General features: G+C 32.0%; 1 protein-coding gene across 1 annotated transcript; it reads right to left on the bottom strand.

The window, feature by feature from the left end:
• Positions 1-246: 246 nt before the first annotated feature.
• LOC128040426 (secreted RxLR effector protein 161-like) lies at positions 247-19,347 on the bottom strand. The gene is made up of 2 exons (XM_052629174.1): positions 19,045-19,347; positions 247-525 (listed from the first exon to the last, which is right to left on the bottom strand). The coding sequence occupies exons 1-2, from the start codon at positions 19,345-19,347 to the stop codon at positions 247-249; spliced, it is 582 nt and encodes a 193-aa protein (XP_052485134.1).
• Positions 19,348-20,547: the final 1,200 nt, after the last annotated feature.

The raw sequence follows: 20,547 nt of genomic DNA, 5'->3' as shown, positions 1-20,547 counted from the left end.
ACAAAGAGCCTTCTCTCGTTGTGACATCACTCAATGTTTTGGTCGAAATGCGAGGCATATTTCAACAAATCTCTACCTTTACTCGTATTTCACTTAACTCTCTTGCCAAGCCCTATTACGGGCCTAACTGGATTTTCGTTGGATACTCACCAAGTTCAAGCAATACTCGAACTTTGAAACTGGAAGACTTTTTTTCAACATTTTATTCGAATTGTGTTTTGTGCCAATTTTATGAATCTGAACATCCTACTGAACAATCACCTCTTGAACAAAGTTATAATGAATGTTTATGTTCTTTTTCCTTTCGTGATGCATTTGATCTTCGGTGAGATATATGGCACTTTGACTATCACAATATACAGCAGTTGCCCCTTTTTCATTAACCAATTCACTAAACAGGCCTCTTAACCAAATTACTTCCTTTACAGCATCAGTGATTGCCATGTATCTTGCATAATCTGAATCAACATATCCGACTAAACCCTTTTGGCTTCTTTTAAACTCTAAGCACATATTTGAAGTACCCTGCAAATATCTGAAAATCTAATTAATTGCATGCCAATGTAACTTACAAGGTTTTTCTATGTATCTACTAACAACACTAACAACATGTGAAAAATTGAGGCGAGTTCATACCATTGCATACATTAAACTTCTGACTGTGCTCGAGTAAGGTAGTTTTGACATGTACCTTTCTTCTTCTTCATTTTAAGGAGAATCTGAAATTGAGAGTTTAAAATGTGCATCTAAGAGAGTACTTACTGGTTGTGAGTCTTGCATCTCAAATCACTTAAGGATCTTCTTGATTTACCTTTTTGTGACAAAAACAATTTCCTGAAACATTTGTCCCTTGAAATTTCCATCCCCGAAATTTTCTTTGATGCACATAAATCCTTCATCTCAAATTTAGAGTTAAGCATGGTTTTAAGTTGTTGAATTTCTAACGAGTCCTTAGCTGCTATCAATATATCATCAATATAAAGTAACAAATATATGAACGAATCATCATCTAAACATTGTAAATATGCACAACTATCATACTTACTTTGTCCGAAACCAATACTCAACATGGAGTCAAAATTTCTGTACCACTGTCAAGGAGACTACTTCAAACCATATAAAGATTTTCATAGAAGGCAAACATGATTTTCCTTATCTTCAATTCTAAAGTCTTCTGGTTATTGCATATATATGTTTTCCTCAAGGTCACCATAAAGAAAAGTAGTCTTTACATCTAATTACTCTAACTCAAGATTGTTTGATGCAACAAAAGCCAAAAGCGCACGTATAGACGTATGTTTCACAATGGGAAATAAAACATCATGAAAATCAACTCCCTCCACTTGACTATAGCCCTTTGCGACCAATCTTTCCTTGTACCTAGTATAATTTGAACCCGAACCTTCATTCTTCTTAAACACCTATTTGCAATCAATTATTTTCTTACCGATGAGTGGTTTAACTAGCCGTCAAGTCTCATTCTTTTGAAGTGATTCCATCTCTTATTTCTTAGCAACGAGTCATTTGCTAGAATTTGAGGTTTGAATTACCTTGGAATAACATGAATGATTGGTTGAATCAATGCTTTCTACTACACTTAAAGCATATTCCACTAGGTTCCCTTCATAGTATCTCTGTGGTGTGGTCACCTATAAATGTGTTATCGTTTACAGTAAAAATATTACACCAAAAATATAAGAAATTAAATTGGTAGTGTTTGCAAGTATACAAGTCAAATTGTAATATAGTATATATGTACAACGGAACACAAGAAGTACCCAAAGGAGGATGGAATAAATCTAATAAAAATCTCTTTACAATAATAAGTCTAAATAATAATATTAAATCATATATTATGATAAACCATAAAATAGATTAATAATAGAAATTAAATAACTAAAATAAATGAACAATAAAATTAAAAAATGACTAAATAGAAAAAACCAATCAGGAAGATTAACTCATTTCAAGGGTTGTAACTAACTTTGGAGTAGGTTTTAGGGGGGCTTAGTGATAAACTAACCAATTATTACCTCCCCGCCTCTAGCTGATTAATCGATTGATTGATACTCTCTTATCCCGACCTTACTTTCTCAACCAGGATAAACTATCATTTACTAGGTGAAACTTATCTCTTGATCTCGTTTAACCTATTGTAACTTCCTAGGCTATAGGAATGCGTAACCTATGCCAACTAATCCTTTCGGGAAACCCTAAATCCTCTATTAATCACGTTCTCATCCACTAGTTAATCTCCCTTAGGGGATTTAGCCACTCATTTAATTCATAATCTTAATCTCAATTAAATTATACATGTAAAGAACACAATTGAATCAAAAGAGAAAAAATATTAGAATAATCATGGGATTGGTGTCAAGTAGAGCATAGAGTAACAAATCTTTCGATTTGAATAATCAAATATTGTTACTTGTAAAGAAAAAATAACTAAAATACTTTAATATTACAAAAAAACTCTTTGATCAAAATCGATTCCAAGAGGAAAAACAAGGAGTTTAAGAAAAATGAATGAAATCTAAATCTAACCATACTCTTAAACTACTAGGGTTTTTGAATACATCTAAGATGACTTAGTTATATCAAATCCCCAAGGTTTTATTTATAGGAGTGTTAGCAGCTCAAATTAGGTCTTCGACACGTCTTAGATCTTCGTATAAAGTTGATTGTACGGACGAAAATGATCCCAAGAGACTTGGGCATCACGTCGACCTATTTCGTGCCATACCCTTGCATGGCGCGACACAACAACCAATTTATGCCTTCCTTAGTTCATTTCATGCTTTGACAGCTCAAGAAGCTTTTGCATCACTTGTCCTTTGATTCTACATCAATTGGGATATTAATTCATCATCCTACACACTCAATTACACAAATTAGAACTACCTAAGACTCGTGTCGGCCTAATAGGTCACAACACTCACAAAATATGTTTAAAACACTTATTTTTATTAACTTTTACTACTAACTACTAAATACCAAAAACGTAATATAAAATACTAATTTGGCTAGAAAACAAGCTATTTAAGTGTGAAATAACCTGAAATTACTAATTCATTTGACGTTAGGTCATGGTGGTCAAATTTCTCACCTTTTCCTATCAGGAGACAACTTATAATTCTTTATTTGAGATGGCGAGGGTACCTGTGAGTCGGATGAAGTCCTAAACTGATCCAAAATAGTATTCTAATGATGAACACCAGAATTTTCTTATGAAATCGCGAGGTCCCGTGTTTCCTTGTTGAGAAGTCATCTATGTTCATTGTGACGTTGCAATGTTGTGCTTCCTTTCATCGTGATGTCACCCACTGTTTCTTTCTTTGACTTCATATTACTTGAGACACTCTGATTTGTTGTGTCCTTAAATATAGGTGACCCCTTTTCTGAACAAATCATAGCAGATTCATTGAACGTAACTTCTCTATTAAAAATTGCTTTGTTGGTTTCCAAACACCACAATTTAAAACCTCTCATAATAGCAGAGAATCCCAGAAATATGCACTCCACGGCCCTTGATTCAAGCTTTCCCTGGCTAACTTCAATATAAGCAGGATAATCGAAAATTCTAAGGTTAGAATAATTGGGAAGATTACCTGACCATATCTCCTCTGAAACTTTTCCGTTCAATGCTTGATGGGGAGATCAGTTCACCAAATAGCTTGTCAAACTAACGGCTTTAGCCCAAAACTCCTTCCCTAAACCTACATTGGAAAGCATACATCGACCCTTTTCGAGCAAGGTTTTGTTCATCCTTTCAACAACTTCATTCTGTTGTGGAGCACCAACAGCAATTTGATATCTTCCTATCCTTTCCCATTTGCAGTAATCATTAAACTCTGATGAACAGAACTCAATACTATTATTCGTTTTCAACCACTTCATGGACCTCCCGGTCCATTTTTCTAGCTACGTTTTCCACTGCTTGAAGATTCTGAAGACTTCATTTTTCTGTTCCAAAAAATAAACCCAAACTTTCACAGAATGGTCATCAATAAAAGTTAGAAAATATTTATTATCTCCTTTTGTGATGTCAGGAGTCGGAACCCATAAATCAGAATGAATATAGTTGAGAGTCCCTTTTGTTCTATGCACTGCTGAATCAAAACATACCCATGTCTGCTTCCAGTAAGTGTAATGCTCATAGAAACCTAACTTTTCAACTCTAGTGTTTTTAAGAAGACCTCTTTTACACAATGTTGTCATACCTTTCTCACTTATATGACCAAGTTGCATGTGCCACAATTTTGTTGATTTGGAATCTGTAGAGAAAGAATCACGTCGCGTTGTCGCGACATCTTAGTGGTCCTCGTTGCAACATGACAATGATTTTGGGTCTTCTTCGGTGATTGCAACCACACCAGTTACCATTAACCCTTGCAGAACGTACAAGCTACCTTTTTTCTTTCATCTCATTACAACGAGAGCTCCATGAGAAAATTTTAAATCGTTTGACTCATTAATAATCCTGTAACCATTAGAGTCCAAAATTCCCAATGAGATGAGATTTTTATTTAAGTTAAGTAAATACCTGACATCTAACAGCGTTTGAATAATTTCGTCGTGCATCTTTATTTGTACTATTCATATTTCAGTTATCTTACATGGAGAATTATTTCCCATTAGTGCAACTCCATCTTCAGCTGAACTATACATGGACAACCAGTCTCTGTTGGGACACATGTGATAGGAGCACCCTAAATCTAAGATCCATTTGGAAGTAAGTTTGGAGCTTTTGCTTGACGACACCAACTAGAAATCATCATCTCTTTCTTCGGCTACACTAGCATCAGCCACTTCTATTTTCTACTTACCTTTCTCGTCATTTTCGGCATCTCTTTTATTATTATTCTAAAGTTTGTAACATTATACTTTAATGTGGCCCATCTTCTTACAATAGCCATATTGTTTACCTCAGTTCCTGAATTTCGATCTTGCCCTAGACTTGCTTCGATCTGACTTTTTGGATTATTGTCTACCCCTTGCAACTAGAATTGAGGCTTGCCCATCTAACTTTCTATTTGGGCCTAACTCATCATCAAGATTGTATTTTCTCAATAAATTTCCCTTTACGTCCTCAAACAAGAGATTATCTCTCACATAAATCACGGTTTCCCTAAATTGTAAGAAGAGGGCAAAGAGCATAACAACAACATACCTTGATCCTCGTCGTTGATATCTGCTTTGAGATTCTTTAGGTCATTTAGAAGGGTAACAAACTTAGTAATGTGAGTTCTAATGGACTCACCTTTAACCATTTTGAACGTGTAGAGATGTTGTTTTGGAACTAACCTGTTGGTTAGGGATTTCATCATATATAAGGCTTCCAATCTCCTCCATAACGTAGACGTTATTTTCTCCATCAGAACATCTTGTAACACATTATTCGTGAGGCATTACTAAATAGTAGATAGAGCCTTTTCATCAAGCTCTTTCTATTTTGATTGATCATATTCGTGGGCTTATTTCCTGTAATGACCTTTTCAGACCATTCTAAACCAGTATTGTTGTCATTCGAACTTGCCATGGACTGAAATTTGTAATTTTGTCGAACTTCGCAATATCAAACTTTGACGTTGCTATCTCTGAATGGGTTGAATACAAAAATCAAACTAGGCTCTGATACCAGTTTGTTAGGGATAAACTCGTGTAAGCAACGTATAAGTAAAATAAACGAATAAATTGAAAAGATCGAACACAAATTTTATGTAGAAAAACTCTTCAAAAGAAGATAAAAAACCAATGGCAAAAGGAGATTTCACTAATATATAAAACGAGTACAAAGATAGAGAGAATCAAAAGAAAAACCTGAAAACTCGAAAGAACAACTCTTCAAACTCAAAACACAAAATTCTTTCAATCTATATATTTTATATATTGTTATAAACCTAGAGTAACTAAGCCTATTTATAGGCTAAAATTCGTAGCATTTATGACTGGAATATCCCTAGGTTAATCAGATTTTAAATGGGAAACTCAATTAGAGTTTAGCTGAGAGAAGAAAATCGTGAAACTTGAGGAACATGTCGTCACGTCGTGACATGGCATTTGGTCATCGGAACGAAGAATAATTATGTCATCGAGACGAAAGTTTTCTTCTCGTCATGATGTCGACTGCTCGTCAGGATGAGGAGTCTTCCCTCGTTGCGACGTCACTCACTATTTTGGTCGAAATGTAAGGCATACTTTCACATATTTTGTCATTAGTTTTAAACATTTTTTTATAAATAAAATATGACAAAAGAACTATAACATTTTTTATGAATGGGTATATTATTTTTATAATATATAGCATGGACAAATAAATAAGTTATATTCATACATGGTCATAAATTTTTATACATAAATATATTATAATTTTTTATAATATGTAAATTATTTTATAATAAACTTTTTGAACATAACTGTAGACATCTTTTAATATTTAAATAAATTTTTTATAACTTTATAAAATACTCATAAATGTCATGCTTATAATATAATTTTCTAACTTGTATAAAAATAATTTTTTAAATTGGGTTTGTGTGTAATTACATGTGTAATTACTCCAATTCTCACCCTCTCCCTAAGAATTGGAAAGTGTAATTGGGGTACTTCAATCACATCAAATTCAGTGAGAACCACCAATTATAATGGTTACCCAAACATGTCACTCTTGTGTAATTACAAGCAATTACACCCAAATTCAATTACTAGATTACCCAAACATGCCACCCTTGTGTAATTACAAGCAATTACACCCAAATTCAATTACTAGATGGCTTTTCAAATACTACCCTGATAGAATTGATTCCATGGTCCAGTTCCAAAAAACATTGTTGGCATGTTGATCAATAAAGCCTACCACTTGTTGCATTGTGAACTCCTCCACCTATAACTATTTCTTATTTTCCATAAGGTTAAAATATGTCACAAGTCTTTTTACTCTCCAAGAATTCAATCCTTGTACTTTTATTTATGGAAATTTAGTCCCTCTACTTTTTCAGATTTCGAAATTTAGGTTCAATTGTTAATATTATTGATATTGTTAGATTCAGTTAATTACAACATCGTTTTTTTTAATTGCATGGCTATTAAGTAAGTTTTCTTCTTCAAAATGTCATAGAAAAAATTTTAATAAAATAAATTAACAGTATTAACAATTGGGATGAATTTTGAAATATGAAAAGTAGAAGGGTTAAATTCTTGAAAATAAAAGTACAATAACTAAATTCTAAATTTTCAAAAAGTTCAAGGGCTTATGGCATATTTTTTAAAAGTTGGCCTTTAGGAGTATGTTGGGTCTAGGCTTCCATATTCTTCCTCCAAAATCTGAAAATTGGACGATCATCCTCAATATCTATAGTTTATCATTGTGTAATACCCCATAGTCGTCTGATCATCGGGTCTAAATTACAAGATGTCACATTCGTTACTAGAGCAACTATAGCTAATTTCAATACGGTTTAACCATTCCATCATGGTAACAAGTATAAAACACATTCATGATATGTTGTATAATCATTTCCAAGTCTAATACGAGATTACAAAAGCTCTTGTGCTAGCTCGAGGTCGGTTAAGAACCTAATTGAAAAGTTTTCAAAACTCACAGGTTGACATCACGACATTATGGCTATCACGTCGCAACCTCATCAATCAGTGAGTGTTGTTGCGACTTTAGAAAACTTGAAGATGTGATGCCACTCTTTGTCAATTTAAGTCAAGATATTGGGAACTCGTCGTCATGATGTTACCCCCTATTTTGGCAAAATCACTTTGGAACACATCCAATGTTTCCTACCAAAATCATTTTAACATATATAGGTTCACCCCAATTTCATCAAGTCATCATATTAGGCCAACTTATCCAAATAAAGCTTAAGAAACCTTTGAAATCAAGTGTTCAAATGGTATTAAACACATTATCAAAAACTAGGCATAAATTAGGCCATTTACCAACCTTAACATTCACTTTTTGATGACCATTTACATAGAAAGAAACCCTATATACATGTCACAATAATAGGTACCAAAATGAACATACTTTTGCCATCTTGATGATAGTGTGATATCCGCACTGATCCAACTTTGAGAGTTATGAAGACTAGGGATCTATACGTAAGGAAAACAATGATAAGTAAGCATTTAATGCTTAGTAAGTTTAAATGGAATTTACAACACTTACCTTGACCATAGGTGAGCATGTTAACTACCAAAAGATTAGGCGTACATCTAGCTAAAACATGGCACATAATGTCATAATAAAGTGAGCATAGGAAACATAGATATCCATTTGTATCAGACATTATATCATAACCTAAAACATTACCAAATTGTACCAATTCACATAAGTTCATCACAATTTCATATACTTTTATCAAACTACTAGTCTATGCCATTACCATTTTAGCCACATACCTTTATAGTTTATTAAATCTAGTTCATTTTCATTTTCCTATTTCAAGATTAAATTTTAACATTTCGCTTGATAGAACCTTAGTAACACGAACTGAAACACGTGAGTGAACTATACCACACCAAAGCACTGGAGAATGAAAACTTGATTATCCGCAACAAATGTATATACATATACATACACCACACCACACGAACTCAAACACGTACAATGCTCATAGGCATCAAATGTATATACATATACAAATACATCTCTCCACCACACCAAGGTTTCCAAAATGACAATAAATACTCGATGATCCGCAACAAATGATGGATCCTGAAATGACATATCATAATCTTCACATCATCAAAAAACTCGTACATAAGCACACATATGACCTTATTGGTATGTCAATTGTATCCTAGTCTTTTACTAAGTTCACATGGGTATCAATCATTCATATTTACACAAACATAAACTGTGACTATTACATATCAATTTATGAAATTCATTGATTGAATTTGAATGTGGATCACACATATAATTAGTGATGCATTTAGTGACATTTTTTCATTTTTCTAGTTACCATTCAATAGATTTAGCATCGTTCACATATCACAACCCATCTCAATTCATTTACATTTCCTAGTCAAGTATGTTACTTTCCACCAAACCTTTAACATAATTTCAAGTATAGATAAAATGAAATTAAATACAAGCATACCCATCAAACAAGGAATGATAGTAAGTTCCATAAGAACTTACATTTCAAAACACAAAATGAGCATGTTTCTCACAACTTATTCCACAACTTTAGCTTTTCCTCTATAAGTTCCACTTTTATCAGATTCTTACTCTGTACAAATATATATATACATACTAAATCAATATCATATATTAACACATAATAGTCATTCAATGGCTCACCAACAATGATGCCATGAGATTCATGATCTTAATTAATCCCTTTTTTTAGTACACTCATATTTTTTATTTTATTCAATTTAGTCCATGAACTCGAAATAAGCATATTTTTCGATTCCTAGCTTTGGATCAAAATTTGATTTCACATTCTTTCATTAGGGACTCTGTACTTTCTGTTCGTAGCATAATTTCATGACAAATTTTCCATTTATTCAATTTAGTCCCTAATATTACAAAGCTAATAAACAAGTTTATTTAACTTTACAATTTAGTACTTATAATGATCTAAGCTTAATAACTACCAAATTCAAGCCTAATTCATAAATTTATGAACAATGAAAACTTGCTAAAAACTCAACAATTGAACAAATTGATACATGGGCTAGCTAAATCAGGCTCTCATGATCATAAATCTATAAAAATTACAAGAATAAGGCTTGGTTTTCTTACCAAAATGATGGTTGAATGTTAAAGTTCAACCATGAATGCTTTCTTGGTTTTTCTTCTTCAATGGATGGTGAAATGAGAAAGAAGATGATCGTTTTCATCTTTTTCCACTTTTTTTAATATTTATACTATATTTAAACTTAATTAACCTAATTTAATTAACTTAATTAAGCTTTAATCATATTGATTTTATTATTAAATAATCTAAGTGGAAAACATCATCAATGTCCACTATCTCATTATGGGAAATGGTTTAATAACCATTTTGGCCCTTTGGTTAATTACAACCTAGATCCTCAAGTTTTTCTTCATTAAACTCAATAGCGATTAGACTTTTACAATTTAGTCCCTAAATTTTAATTAACTATCTTTTCGGTTAAATTAGTCAATTAATCTTTACTATATTCTCATATTAACTCGAATATATTCTTATTTTATATTTACAAACTCAAGAAATGTTCATATAAATTTAATTTAATTAATATAATTCATAAAAATAATAATATATCTAGAAATTTTAATATTATAATTAAATGCTAATAATTTAGCAACATATATTATAAATATATCTAATAGTATAATTAATATATTATTTATAAAAATATGATTTATTTCTTAATAACTTTATAAATATTATGTCAAAAATAATATTTGAAAATAAATAATTTAACATTTTATATTTAATAATAAAACATTATTTAACAATAAATTTAATTTTATAAATTTAAAATAATTCTAAAATCATATTTAAAATTATTTTATTATATATTTTTCTTTGAAAATAACTAGTTGGATTCATTTAATATAAAGTGGGAAAAAATACAGTCAAACAAAACATAACAGCAAAAGAACAACCTAACCAAAAAAAAAAGACTAATAAAGAAAAATAAATGCAATAATAAATAAAACCATTAACTTTCTAGGGACCCTAATTGCCCCCAATATTCACAATCCAGCTGATCTTGAAAATGGGATCTTTCAGGTTTCCCCTTCCATTTCCTCTTTGCTCCCTTAACCGTCAAGTTTATTTGGAGGAGACCCTCTTGGTCATTGGTCAATTCATTTCACCAACCAACCACTCTCTTTTCCTCCACCATTTTCCTTTCGCGAACACTGGCACATCCCCCATCAAGTGACTCTACTCCCTCCACTTTAAACCCTCTATTGCCAAGACATACGCCAGACCATTCCTTTCTGCTTCACCTATCATTAACCTTGTTTCTTTAATCTAGAGCCTCTACCCATCGTCGATCAACTTTATCTCTTTCTTTTCTCTAGAGTTCTATCTAGTTCGCCCCCTTTTTTTTTCTTTAGCCCTCTCTTTTTCTCATGTATCTTCCTCTCCAAAGCTTTATCTCCACCTACTCTTTCAATTTTTTTGTTTAGTTTGTCCTAAAAGCCCACCAAAGCCTATAAATCCATACATGCAAATCTCCCTTCTGTTAATTTCCCACCGCCAATCACAGTTTTTTTCTTCCGATTTGGGTTGTTTTGTTTTATTTTCTCAATTTTATTATTCGGTTTGGAACATGTCAGAGTGGAGGAGACCTTGTGTTAATGCTGTGAAAATAGCATTGTTGGATGAAATCGAAGTTGGGAAAGCATTGAATCATAACGATTGGGTTTTAATTTTTGTTTCTTCTTGATTTTTCTTCCATAGATATAATTCATAAACTAAAATTATGGTTAATATGATGTTTTTGGTTTGGGGTATTTTTGGGAAAAAAATTGGTGGCTATTGAGTAAAAGGCTGGAATGGCTATTCTTTGGTTGTAGCATAGAATGGGTATTCCGTGAGAGGCCGAAATGAGGTTGTAATACTACCCGACCGTTTCACTCATTCAATTAAACCAAACAATGGAATAAGACTGTTGCGTTAAATAAGGTATGAATGGAATAGCCATTCATGCCAACCAACCTTGGTGTAGGAATACACCAAACTTGTTAATTATGCTTAAGGTTAGTTTAATTAAGTTTAATTAAGATTAATTAAAAGTTAAACTAAGTATAAAAGAAAAATAAAGGCATTTTGCTCTTCTTCTTCTTCTTCACCGTAGCATAAAGGAGAAATAGGGTTTGAAAGCTTTCAAACTTTCAACCTTGATTTGGTATGTTCAATTAAGTCTCTGTTTTTTGTAATTTTTATATTTTTGAGGTCATGGGAGTCTAATTTAGCTAGCCCATGTACCAATTTTTAAAAATTTTAAAATATTTCTTAATGAAATTGGTGTTAAATTGATAGATTTTAAGCTTAGATGTGAAAAAAGACTAGATTGTAAAGTGTAAATTGTTAGTTTTGTTCATAAGAACCAAAGTGTAAAAATTGACTTTTTGTGTGAAATTTCTGTAATTTTAGATATTATAGGGCTCTAAAAGGATGTAATTGATATCCATTTCAAAATCGAAGCTCAAAATTGAAATTTATGGCAATTTCGATATTAAGGACTAAATTGAATAAAATGCAAAACTTTAAGGGCATTCAAAAATTAAATTGAATTGGTACATGCATGTTAGGGATTGTTATAAAATGATTGGTATTAATAAATTGAATCGAATTATTGTATAGATCGAGAATTAAACCAAATTGAGGATAATCAGGGAAAGGCAAAATTGCTAATTAATCCTTAAAAACTTGTTTATTTGTTGTTTTGTTAGTTAAGTTCATATGAAACTTACTGTTTTGTTTCATGCTATGATTAAATTGTATTTATTTTGCTTATTAGTTTTTATAAATGTAATTTGGTGATTTTTGGCATCAATTGGGCTAAATTGCAAAGTATGAAATCTATGGTATTTATGAATAGGTACAAGGTACCAAAACGGAAATGGGATGTTAATAAGATTGGTATGACATGTAAATGTTGTTACAGGGATTGAAATGATATGATTACAGTAATAATGCCCGTGTAAACTTAGTAAAAGATTAGGATATGTATGGCATGCAATTAGGGTCAAATCTGAAAATGATTAGTGATTTTCATGGTTATATGAGATCCAACATTTTTTGTGGATTCTCGGCTTATATGTATCCTTGGTTTAGCCTGGACTGGTAACCTTGATACGATATCAGTTTGTGTGAGCAAATTCAAAAATGTCAGCTTGTGTGAGCAACCCTGATCACTTTCAGCTTGTGTAAGCAATATAGTCTCGTGTATTCGAGTTCGATTTACTAAGGTTCTTTCAAGCGAAAATGTAACTTAATGGAAATGGAATTTGAAATAGACTGAATATGAATTGAACTATATATGTTTTCTAATAGACTATTAATTGGTTGGTACATGTTACCAAATTGAATGGTTATATATGAATTTTGTTATAAGTTCTTGATATGTAAATTGACTAACCATTGGTTGTATATGATGATTTGAATATGATGCTACAAAATATGTCAAAGGATGTCAAGTTAAATACCAAAGTGTTTTTAAATGTTAGTATGTTGAAATGCCAAGGTAAGTTAAGTAAATTTCATATGGTCTTACTAAGCATTCAATATGCCTACTCTGTTGCCCCCATTTTTCCTTGTAGATTGTCATCTTGTGGAATGTGTCAATTGGATTGTTGAGAAGCTCACACTATCCCGTTATTGATTTGGTTGTTTTTCAATCGTTAAAAAGTTCAATTTTGTGGCATTATATATATAGGTTTTGGTACAATTTGAATGTATTAAGGACTTGATGAGTTAAAGGTTGTTTTGGTGCATAGTATTGAAAAGTATGTTTTAGCCATGGTTTATGTTTAGTTGAGATGGTTTATTTTGCTTAATAAGTTTGAAATATGTATGCTATTGTCTAAGTGATTAGATGAATAGGTTGAAATTGAACAAGTTGAATTGATATGTTTTGATGCCAATTTGAAAATATTTTGGATTGATTAAATTGAAATGGTTAAATGCAATGTTTTGGTATGTGTTTGGGATATTTTTTTGTGCAAGTAAGTTAGCCAAATGAGCACAAAATGTTAAGTTTGTGTGGAAGCTTTGAAATAGGTACCAAATGGCTCAAAATTTACCAAAAACAGAGTCCACGTCTCGACGTTGTGTAGCCTGAGGTCACAATGTGACAAACTGTTTGGCGACGTCACGACATCGACTCTGAAATTTTAAAACTTTATAATTTGGTCATATTTCAAGCTCAAGTCAACAAAAGATCTTTCGTAAGCTCGATTAAGGCTCGGATTTGATTGCTTAACATAATGTAAATGTGTTCAATATACGATTGAATGTTTGAAATATTTATTTACAGTGTATTTGATGATAGTTGTTCCAACAACGAATGTAACATTTCTATAGCTCGGATCCGATGATTAGGTTGAGTAAGGGGTGTTACACTCATGAGTGTTGAACTTCTATAAGACTTTGGTTGGAACTACAAGTGAATATGGCATTGATTTTGTTAATTTCTTTTTTCTTTCAAGAATTTATCTTGAAATTTTGATAAAATTATGAGGAACCATTTATGATATTATTCAATTTTAGTTGAGCGTATCCTGGCTTGTTTCTATGCTTTGGACTTAAAATGGAATAATATCATAAATGTGCCTCATAATTTTATCAAAATTTCAAGATAAATTATTGAAAAGAAGAAATTAATAAAATCGATGTCATATTTACTTGTAGTTCTCACAAAGTTTTGGCTTGAAACCGGGTAATATTGTATTGAAAACAGAAGAAAAAAATTGAAAATAACTAAAATGTGTTATCATAAAAGTTTGATAAAATATGGGGGCTATTCATGATATTTTATCATTCGAGCAGACCAACAAATACATATGAAATCCGACTTCAACTATTTTGCAAATTATTATTTCTCCGCCTATTTTGTTAAATATTTTTCTTATTTCATATTAAAAAACGCCTACTTTACAATTTACGAAATGTGAAAAGAAAAAGGGAAAAAGTACACGTTCATTACTTTCTTTTTCTTAATCTTTGCCAGAATTAAAAGTTATGGAATTACAAAGGGAATTTGCTGGGCTAAAACGGGAAAGAAAATCAAGATATGAAGAGTGGTATCTTTGGCATGCTAAAAGCTGATTTGACTTGTCAAAACGTATTGTAAAATTGAGGGAGATCCTCCTAATTTGTCAATATTTATTTACCGTATGTTGTTTAATATTATATTATTTTTTAACTCAATATATTGATGTGATCTTAATGGGGGTCCTCATCAAAGGTTGTGATTGAAGCAAAGCCATGATGAGAAACAGTTTCAGTGGTCCTGATTGAGGATTGCGCATAGCAGCCATGTGGGCAGCAACAAACTATGAATATATTATTTCTAATTTAATACCAAAGCCAAAGCAGTACAAGGAAAGGCTGCAAATTTTGTATGGGGATCGGTGGGGAGTGGTATCTGAGCTGACCTGACCCTGTCTGAGCAATCATCTTTTACCCACAAACACGGTTCCATGAAAGGGAAACATCCCTACACCTTTCCTTCCTTTTACCTTTTAAGCCACCATCTCTCCCTCTGCCTAATGATCCCACTGTTTATATTACAGATATGTCTTCTCAAAGCCTAAACCTACATCCCAATTTCAAACTTGAGATTGGGTGATTGCATGAAGTAGATTCCTAAAATTTAGTTCAGTATTTGAATGAAACGTGAATTTGTCTTAAATAGAATAGTGGGCTTCAATTAGACAAGATGAAGATATTGAGCCCAATGTTTTACAGATACAAGTGAACCTCCACTTTGGTTGGCCTAAAACAAATAATTGATCCCAGTGTTTGAGGCCTGCACTACGCTCGTGCAAATCACATATTTGCCTGACGTGGGGACCTAAACATGGGCATTTTTGTGCTTACTCGAGTAATAAAACGTTAGCAGATATAAAAATTCAAATTCTAGGTGTGCAATTATTTGAGAATGGAATATAATATATATGTTAGATGCATCTGCCTACCTACACCCAAATTCCTCTTTTTCCAATATTAGATATATACTAGTATTAGTGACATTATAATATGATAAATTAATTTAATAGTTTTATAGTTGTAATATTTTAAAATATAAATAAATACAACGAAAAATTGATGCTTAATTTCAATGAGCAATAAATATAATACTTCTCTATTTTAATTTTTAATATTTCAAATGTGAATATTATAATATTTTATTATTTATTGAGTTTAAACTCAATTGACATTAGTATTATTGTCGATTACAAGGGATATGAGTTTCAACGCACTCATGTGTCATTTTATAATTACATTAATCATAAAAATTATATAACTTACTAATTAATTAAAATATTTTATAAATATAATTTTCATTTAAATAGCTAATTAAAATATATTTATATTTATATTTTATATTTTATATAATATATAATTTATATATATATGAAAAATATTTGGTATACTGCAATTGGAGTTTTTGGACTCCATAGTAAAATATTAATAAAAAAAGACATGTCAATTTTTTAAGACTGCTTATGGAATAAAAAAAGTACACTGCGAATGGAGTTTTTTAGAATCCACAAGCACGGAGTTGACAAGTGTCCTATAATGGTATAGTAAAATATTTAAAAAACAGATATTTAAGTAGAGTTAAGGGATTGACAAGTGTCTTATAGGGGTATGATAAACTATTGAAAAATAGATATTTAAAAAAGCAGAGACAAATGTCATTTTTTTAATGTTGCTTATGAAATGAAAAAATATATTGCAAATACTCACCCATATAGGGAAAATATTTGGTACACTGTCAGTGGAATTTTAGACTTCAAAAGTAGAGTTAATAGTCTATAAGGGTATAACAAAATATTTATAAAAAGTAGATATTTAAGCAGGGTTAGGGATTTTCCAAGTGTGCTTAGGGGTATGATAAACTATTGAAAATAGATATTTTAAAAAAACTGAGACAAATGTCATTTTTTAATGTTGCTTGTGAAATGAAAAAAATATATTGTCAATGTACCAAATACTCACCCATATAGGAAAAATATTTGGTACATTATCAGTGAAATTTTTAGACTCTACAAGCAGGGTTAAGGGTTGACAAGTGTCCTATATAGGTATAGTAAAATATTAATATACATATTTAAATATATATATATATGTCAATTTTTTAAGGCTGCTTATGGAATAAAAAAAATATAGTGTTAGTTGAGTTTTTAGACTCTACAAGCAAGGTTAAGGGATTAACAAGTGTCCTATAGGTGTACAATAAAATATTTAAAAAAAGACACATGTCAATTTTTTAAAGCTGCTTGTGGAATAAAAAAAGTACACTACCAATATACCAATATATCAAATACTCACCAATATAAAGGAAAATATTCGGTACAATGTCAACGGAGGTTTTAGACTTCATAAGTAAGGCTAGGGTGTTAACAAGTGCCTTATGTTGGGAATGCCGGTATCCCCATAGCGCAGCGAAAATTAATAAAAACATAATTTCCGCAATCCAACCCATGGATCCATGTGCGAGGAACGAATCAGGGTGAAATAATGGTTTCGAAATTACCGTAATTTTAATCTGAGTAGACAGCGACGCCTCGGCAATGAGAATTCTAATCTACTATCGAACCAAGCCACAACCTTTTGTGATTCTGAACTCTACGTAATCCACCCGGTTTGACAATGAACTGAAGAAATCCGCAAAACTATTTTGGAGAGTTCTTTGCTTGACGGCTGCTAGACTTCACAAGCAAAATTTTGGGATTTTATTTCTTAGGGTTTTTTTAAAACTCTCACACACTAACCATCTTATAATTGGTATATATATAATGAATCATAATTCATAAAATTTTTATCCGAACATAATAATCATAATTAAAAATAAATATAATAATATTTTAAACCGAAAATTATAATTTAAATAATTATAACAAGGATTTCGGTAAACTATATTTATTTAAATTTATATAACAACCAAATTCATATATTAATAGAACTATGTTCTCATTATGTGTACAGTAATCTTGTACATATAATATGTTCGATATTTGATTACCGAATTAAATTAATTCTATAATTAATTTAATTCATGTGACAACCAAACACAATACCAACTATGTTTTATTCCGTTCATTTCAACCATAGGGTGTGACCCTGTAGGTTTTTGTAACGTTGGCAATAATACTAGAAAGATTCTAATATTACAAACAATGAGTGACATCTAGCAATGCATCATTGCTACCTAAGTTACAAGAAATCATGATTCAACATAACCTTTTTGCGATTAACCTTTCATGCATTAATCCTTAAATCCTTTATCTCTGGATTGGACACAAGTCAGGGAATAGTCACACTTGTATAGTCCATCCCATGTTCCTTGATATCTTGAGTAGACTATGATATACAAATAAGTATGACATCTCATATCAACTTATTTGAGCATGGCCATGCATTTCTAGTCTCACTCAATCAAGTGGCCTAAGATATTACTTTCATTATGTAGGAGGGACTTATCGTATATTGATCAACCATATCCTTCTACATAGATTGTGGTATATCCAACATCAGCCTTTATAGAACAACTAGTTACGGTGTACGTTTGACTGTATCAAAATATACAAGTCACGATGTTGGGATAATGGTGCTCTCAAGTCTGAGGATCATATACATATTAATCACTATGAGTAATGTTGCGACAATTACATAATAATCCAAGAAACATACTCATAGCGGGTCAGTCCAATATGTTTTTTCTCTAACGCACATATTCATGCATTGATTTTGACACTCCATATCAATGACAACTCTTTATCATCAATCAACTACATGTTAATCTTAATGCATTATTGTTGTCCTAGTCGACAATAATACTTAACTAAGGACCTTTTAAGAATAATCATATTATTCTCAGGACATTATTATAAAACAGTTTATTTATACTCACAGAAAAGAAATTGAAATAATAATGGTAACGCCTTATATTGCCTTTATATTAATAAACATGATAAATCAAGTATGTTATTACAACCATCTCATGATTGATCTTTGGGCATACTCTTACAATCTCCCACTAGCACTAAGACTAATCACTCATATATCTAATACTAAGCGACTTAGTGTGACGATCATGCTTCTGCTGTGTCAGAGGCTTGGTCAGGGGATCAACAATGTTATCATCTGTAGGTACTCTGCATATCTCTACATCTCTTCGATCAATAATCTCTCGAATAAGATGGTAGCGCCTAAGTATATGTTTGGATCGCTGGTGAGATCTAGGTTCTTTAGCTTGTGCAATGGCTCCATTGTTATCACATCAGAGTTCTATAGCATCTGATATGCTAGGCACAACCCCTAGTTCAGTAATGAACTTCTTGATCCAAACCGCTTCCTTTGCTGCCTCACTGGCTGCAATATACTCAACCTTTATTGTAGAATCGGCTACTATACTTTTCTTTAAACTCTTCCAGCTCACAGCACCACCATTAAGGAAAAACTCAAAACCTGATTGTGATCGAGAATCGTCCTTGTCGATTTGGAAGCTGGCATTAGTGTAACCTTTTACACTTAACTCTTCCTCACCTCCATATATTAGGAACGTATCATTAGTTCTTCTTAAGTACTTAAAGATATTCTTGATTGTGGTCCAGTAACCTTCACCGGGATCTACTTGGTACCTACTCTTCATACTTAAGGAATATGAGACATCTGGATGGGTACATAACATGGCATACATGATAGATCCAATAGCGGAAGCATATGGAATTTTACTCATGCATTCTCTCTCTTGTAGAGTTGAAGGACACATTTCCTTCGAGAGTGAAATACCATGTCTCATAGGTAGGAATCCTCTATTAGATTCTTTCATACTGAACCTTTTCAGTACTTTATTTATGTATGTACTTTGGCTTAGACCTAGTAGTCGTCTTGATCTATCTTTATAGATCTTGACTCCTAAGATGTAAGTGGTTTCGCCTAAGTACTTCATAGAAAAACAACTTTCTAATCAAGTCTTAATAGACTGCAAGGTAGGTATGTCATTTCCCATGATAAGTATGTCATCCACATACAGTACCAAGAATGTGATAGCGCTCCCACTAACTTTCTTGTAAACACATGGCTCATCTTCATTTTTAATAAAACCAAACTCTTTGATTGCATCGTTAAAACAATGATTTCAACTTCGAGACGATTGTTTTAATCCATAAATGGATCTTTATAGCTTACATATCTTTCTAGCATCATTTGGATTGACAAAACCTTCAGGTTGTGTCATGTACACATCCTCTTCAAGTTTCCCGTTAAGGAAAGCTGTTTTGATGTCCATCTGCCAGATTTCATAGTCATGAAATGCAGCTATGGCGAGCAAGATCCTGATGGATTTAAACATAGCTACAGGAGAAAATGTTTCATCATAGTCAACACCATAAATTTGGCGAAAACCTTTAGCGACTAACCGACCCTTGTATATTTGTACATTACCATCCATGTAGGTTTTCTTTTTGAAAACCCACTTGCACCCTATAGGTTTAACCCCTTCGGGTGGGTCAACCAAAGTCCATACGTGGTTTACATTCATGGAATCTATCTCAGATCTCATGGCCTCAAGCCATTTCTTAAAATCTGGGCTCGTCACCGCTTCTTGGTCAGTCCTAGGCTCATCTTGATCTATAAAAAGAACGTCGCCATGCGTTGTAATGAGAAATCCATCTCTCAGGTGCATGGCGTTCTCTTAAAGATCTGCGCATTGGTTATGTTTCTACAACAGTTACTCGTTCCTCAATTTCTTATGGAATTTGCTGTTGTTCTATCTCTGGTTCAGTGGTATCTTGTGATTCTCGAATTTCTTCAAGTTTAATCTTTCTCCCACTTTCTTTTTTAGAAACAA

This window comes from Gossypium raimondii, chromosome 4 (genome assembly GCF_025698545.1).
Source record: "Gossypium raimondii isolate GPD5lz chromosome 4, ASM2569854v1, whole genome shotgun sequence".
Lineage (NCBI taxonomy): Eukaryota > Viridiplantae > Streptophyta > Magnoliopsida > Malvales > Malvaceae > Gossypium > Gossypium raimondii.
This window is presented reverse-complemented; position numbering and strand designations above follow the sequence as displayed.

Bases quoted from the DNA above. Each gene is read 5' to 3' on its own strand.
- LOC128040426 (XM_052629174.1), bottom strand. From the start codon at position 19,347: ATGAAGAGTAGGTACCAAGTAGATCCCGGTGAAGGTTACTGGACCACA. The intron at 526-19,044 runs GTTTGGATCAAG...AGATATTTGCAG, and splicing joins GTGAGGCAGCAAAGGAAGCG to GGTACTTCAAATATGTGCTT.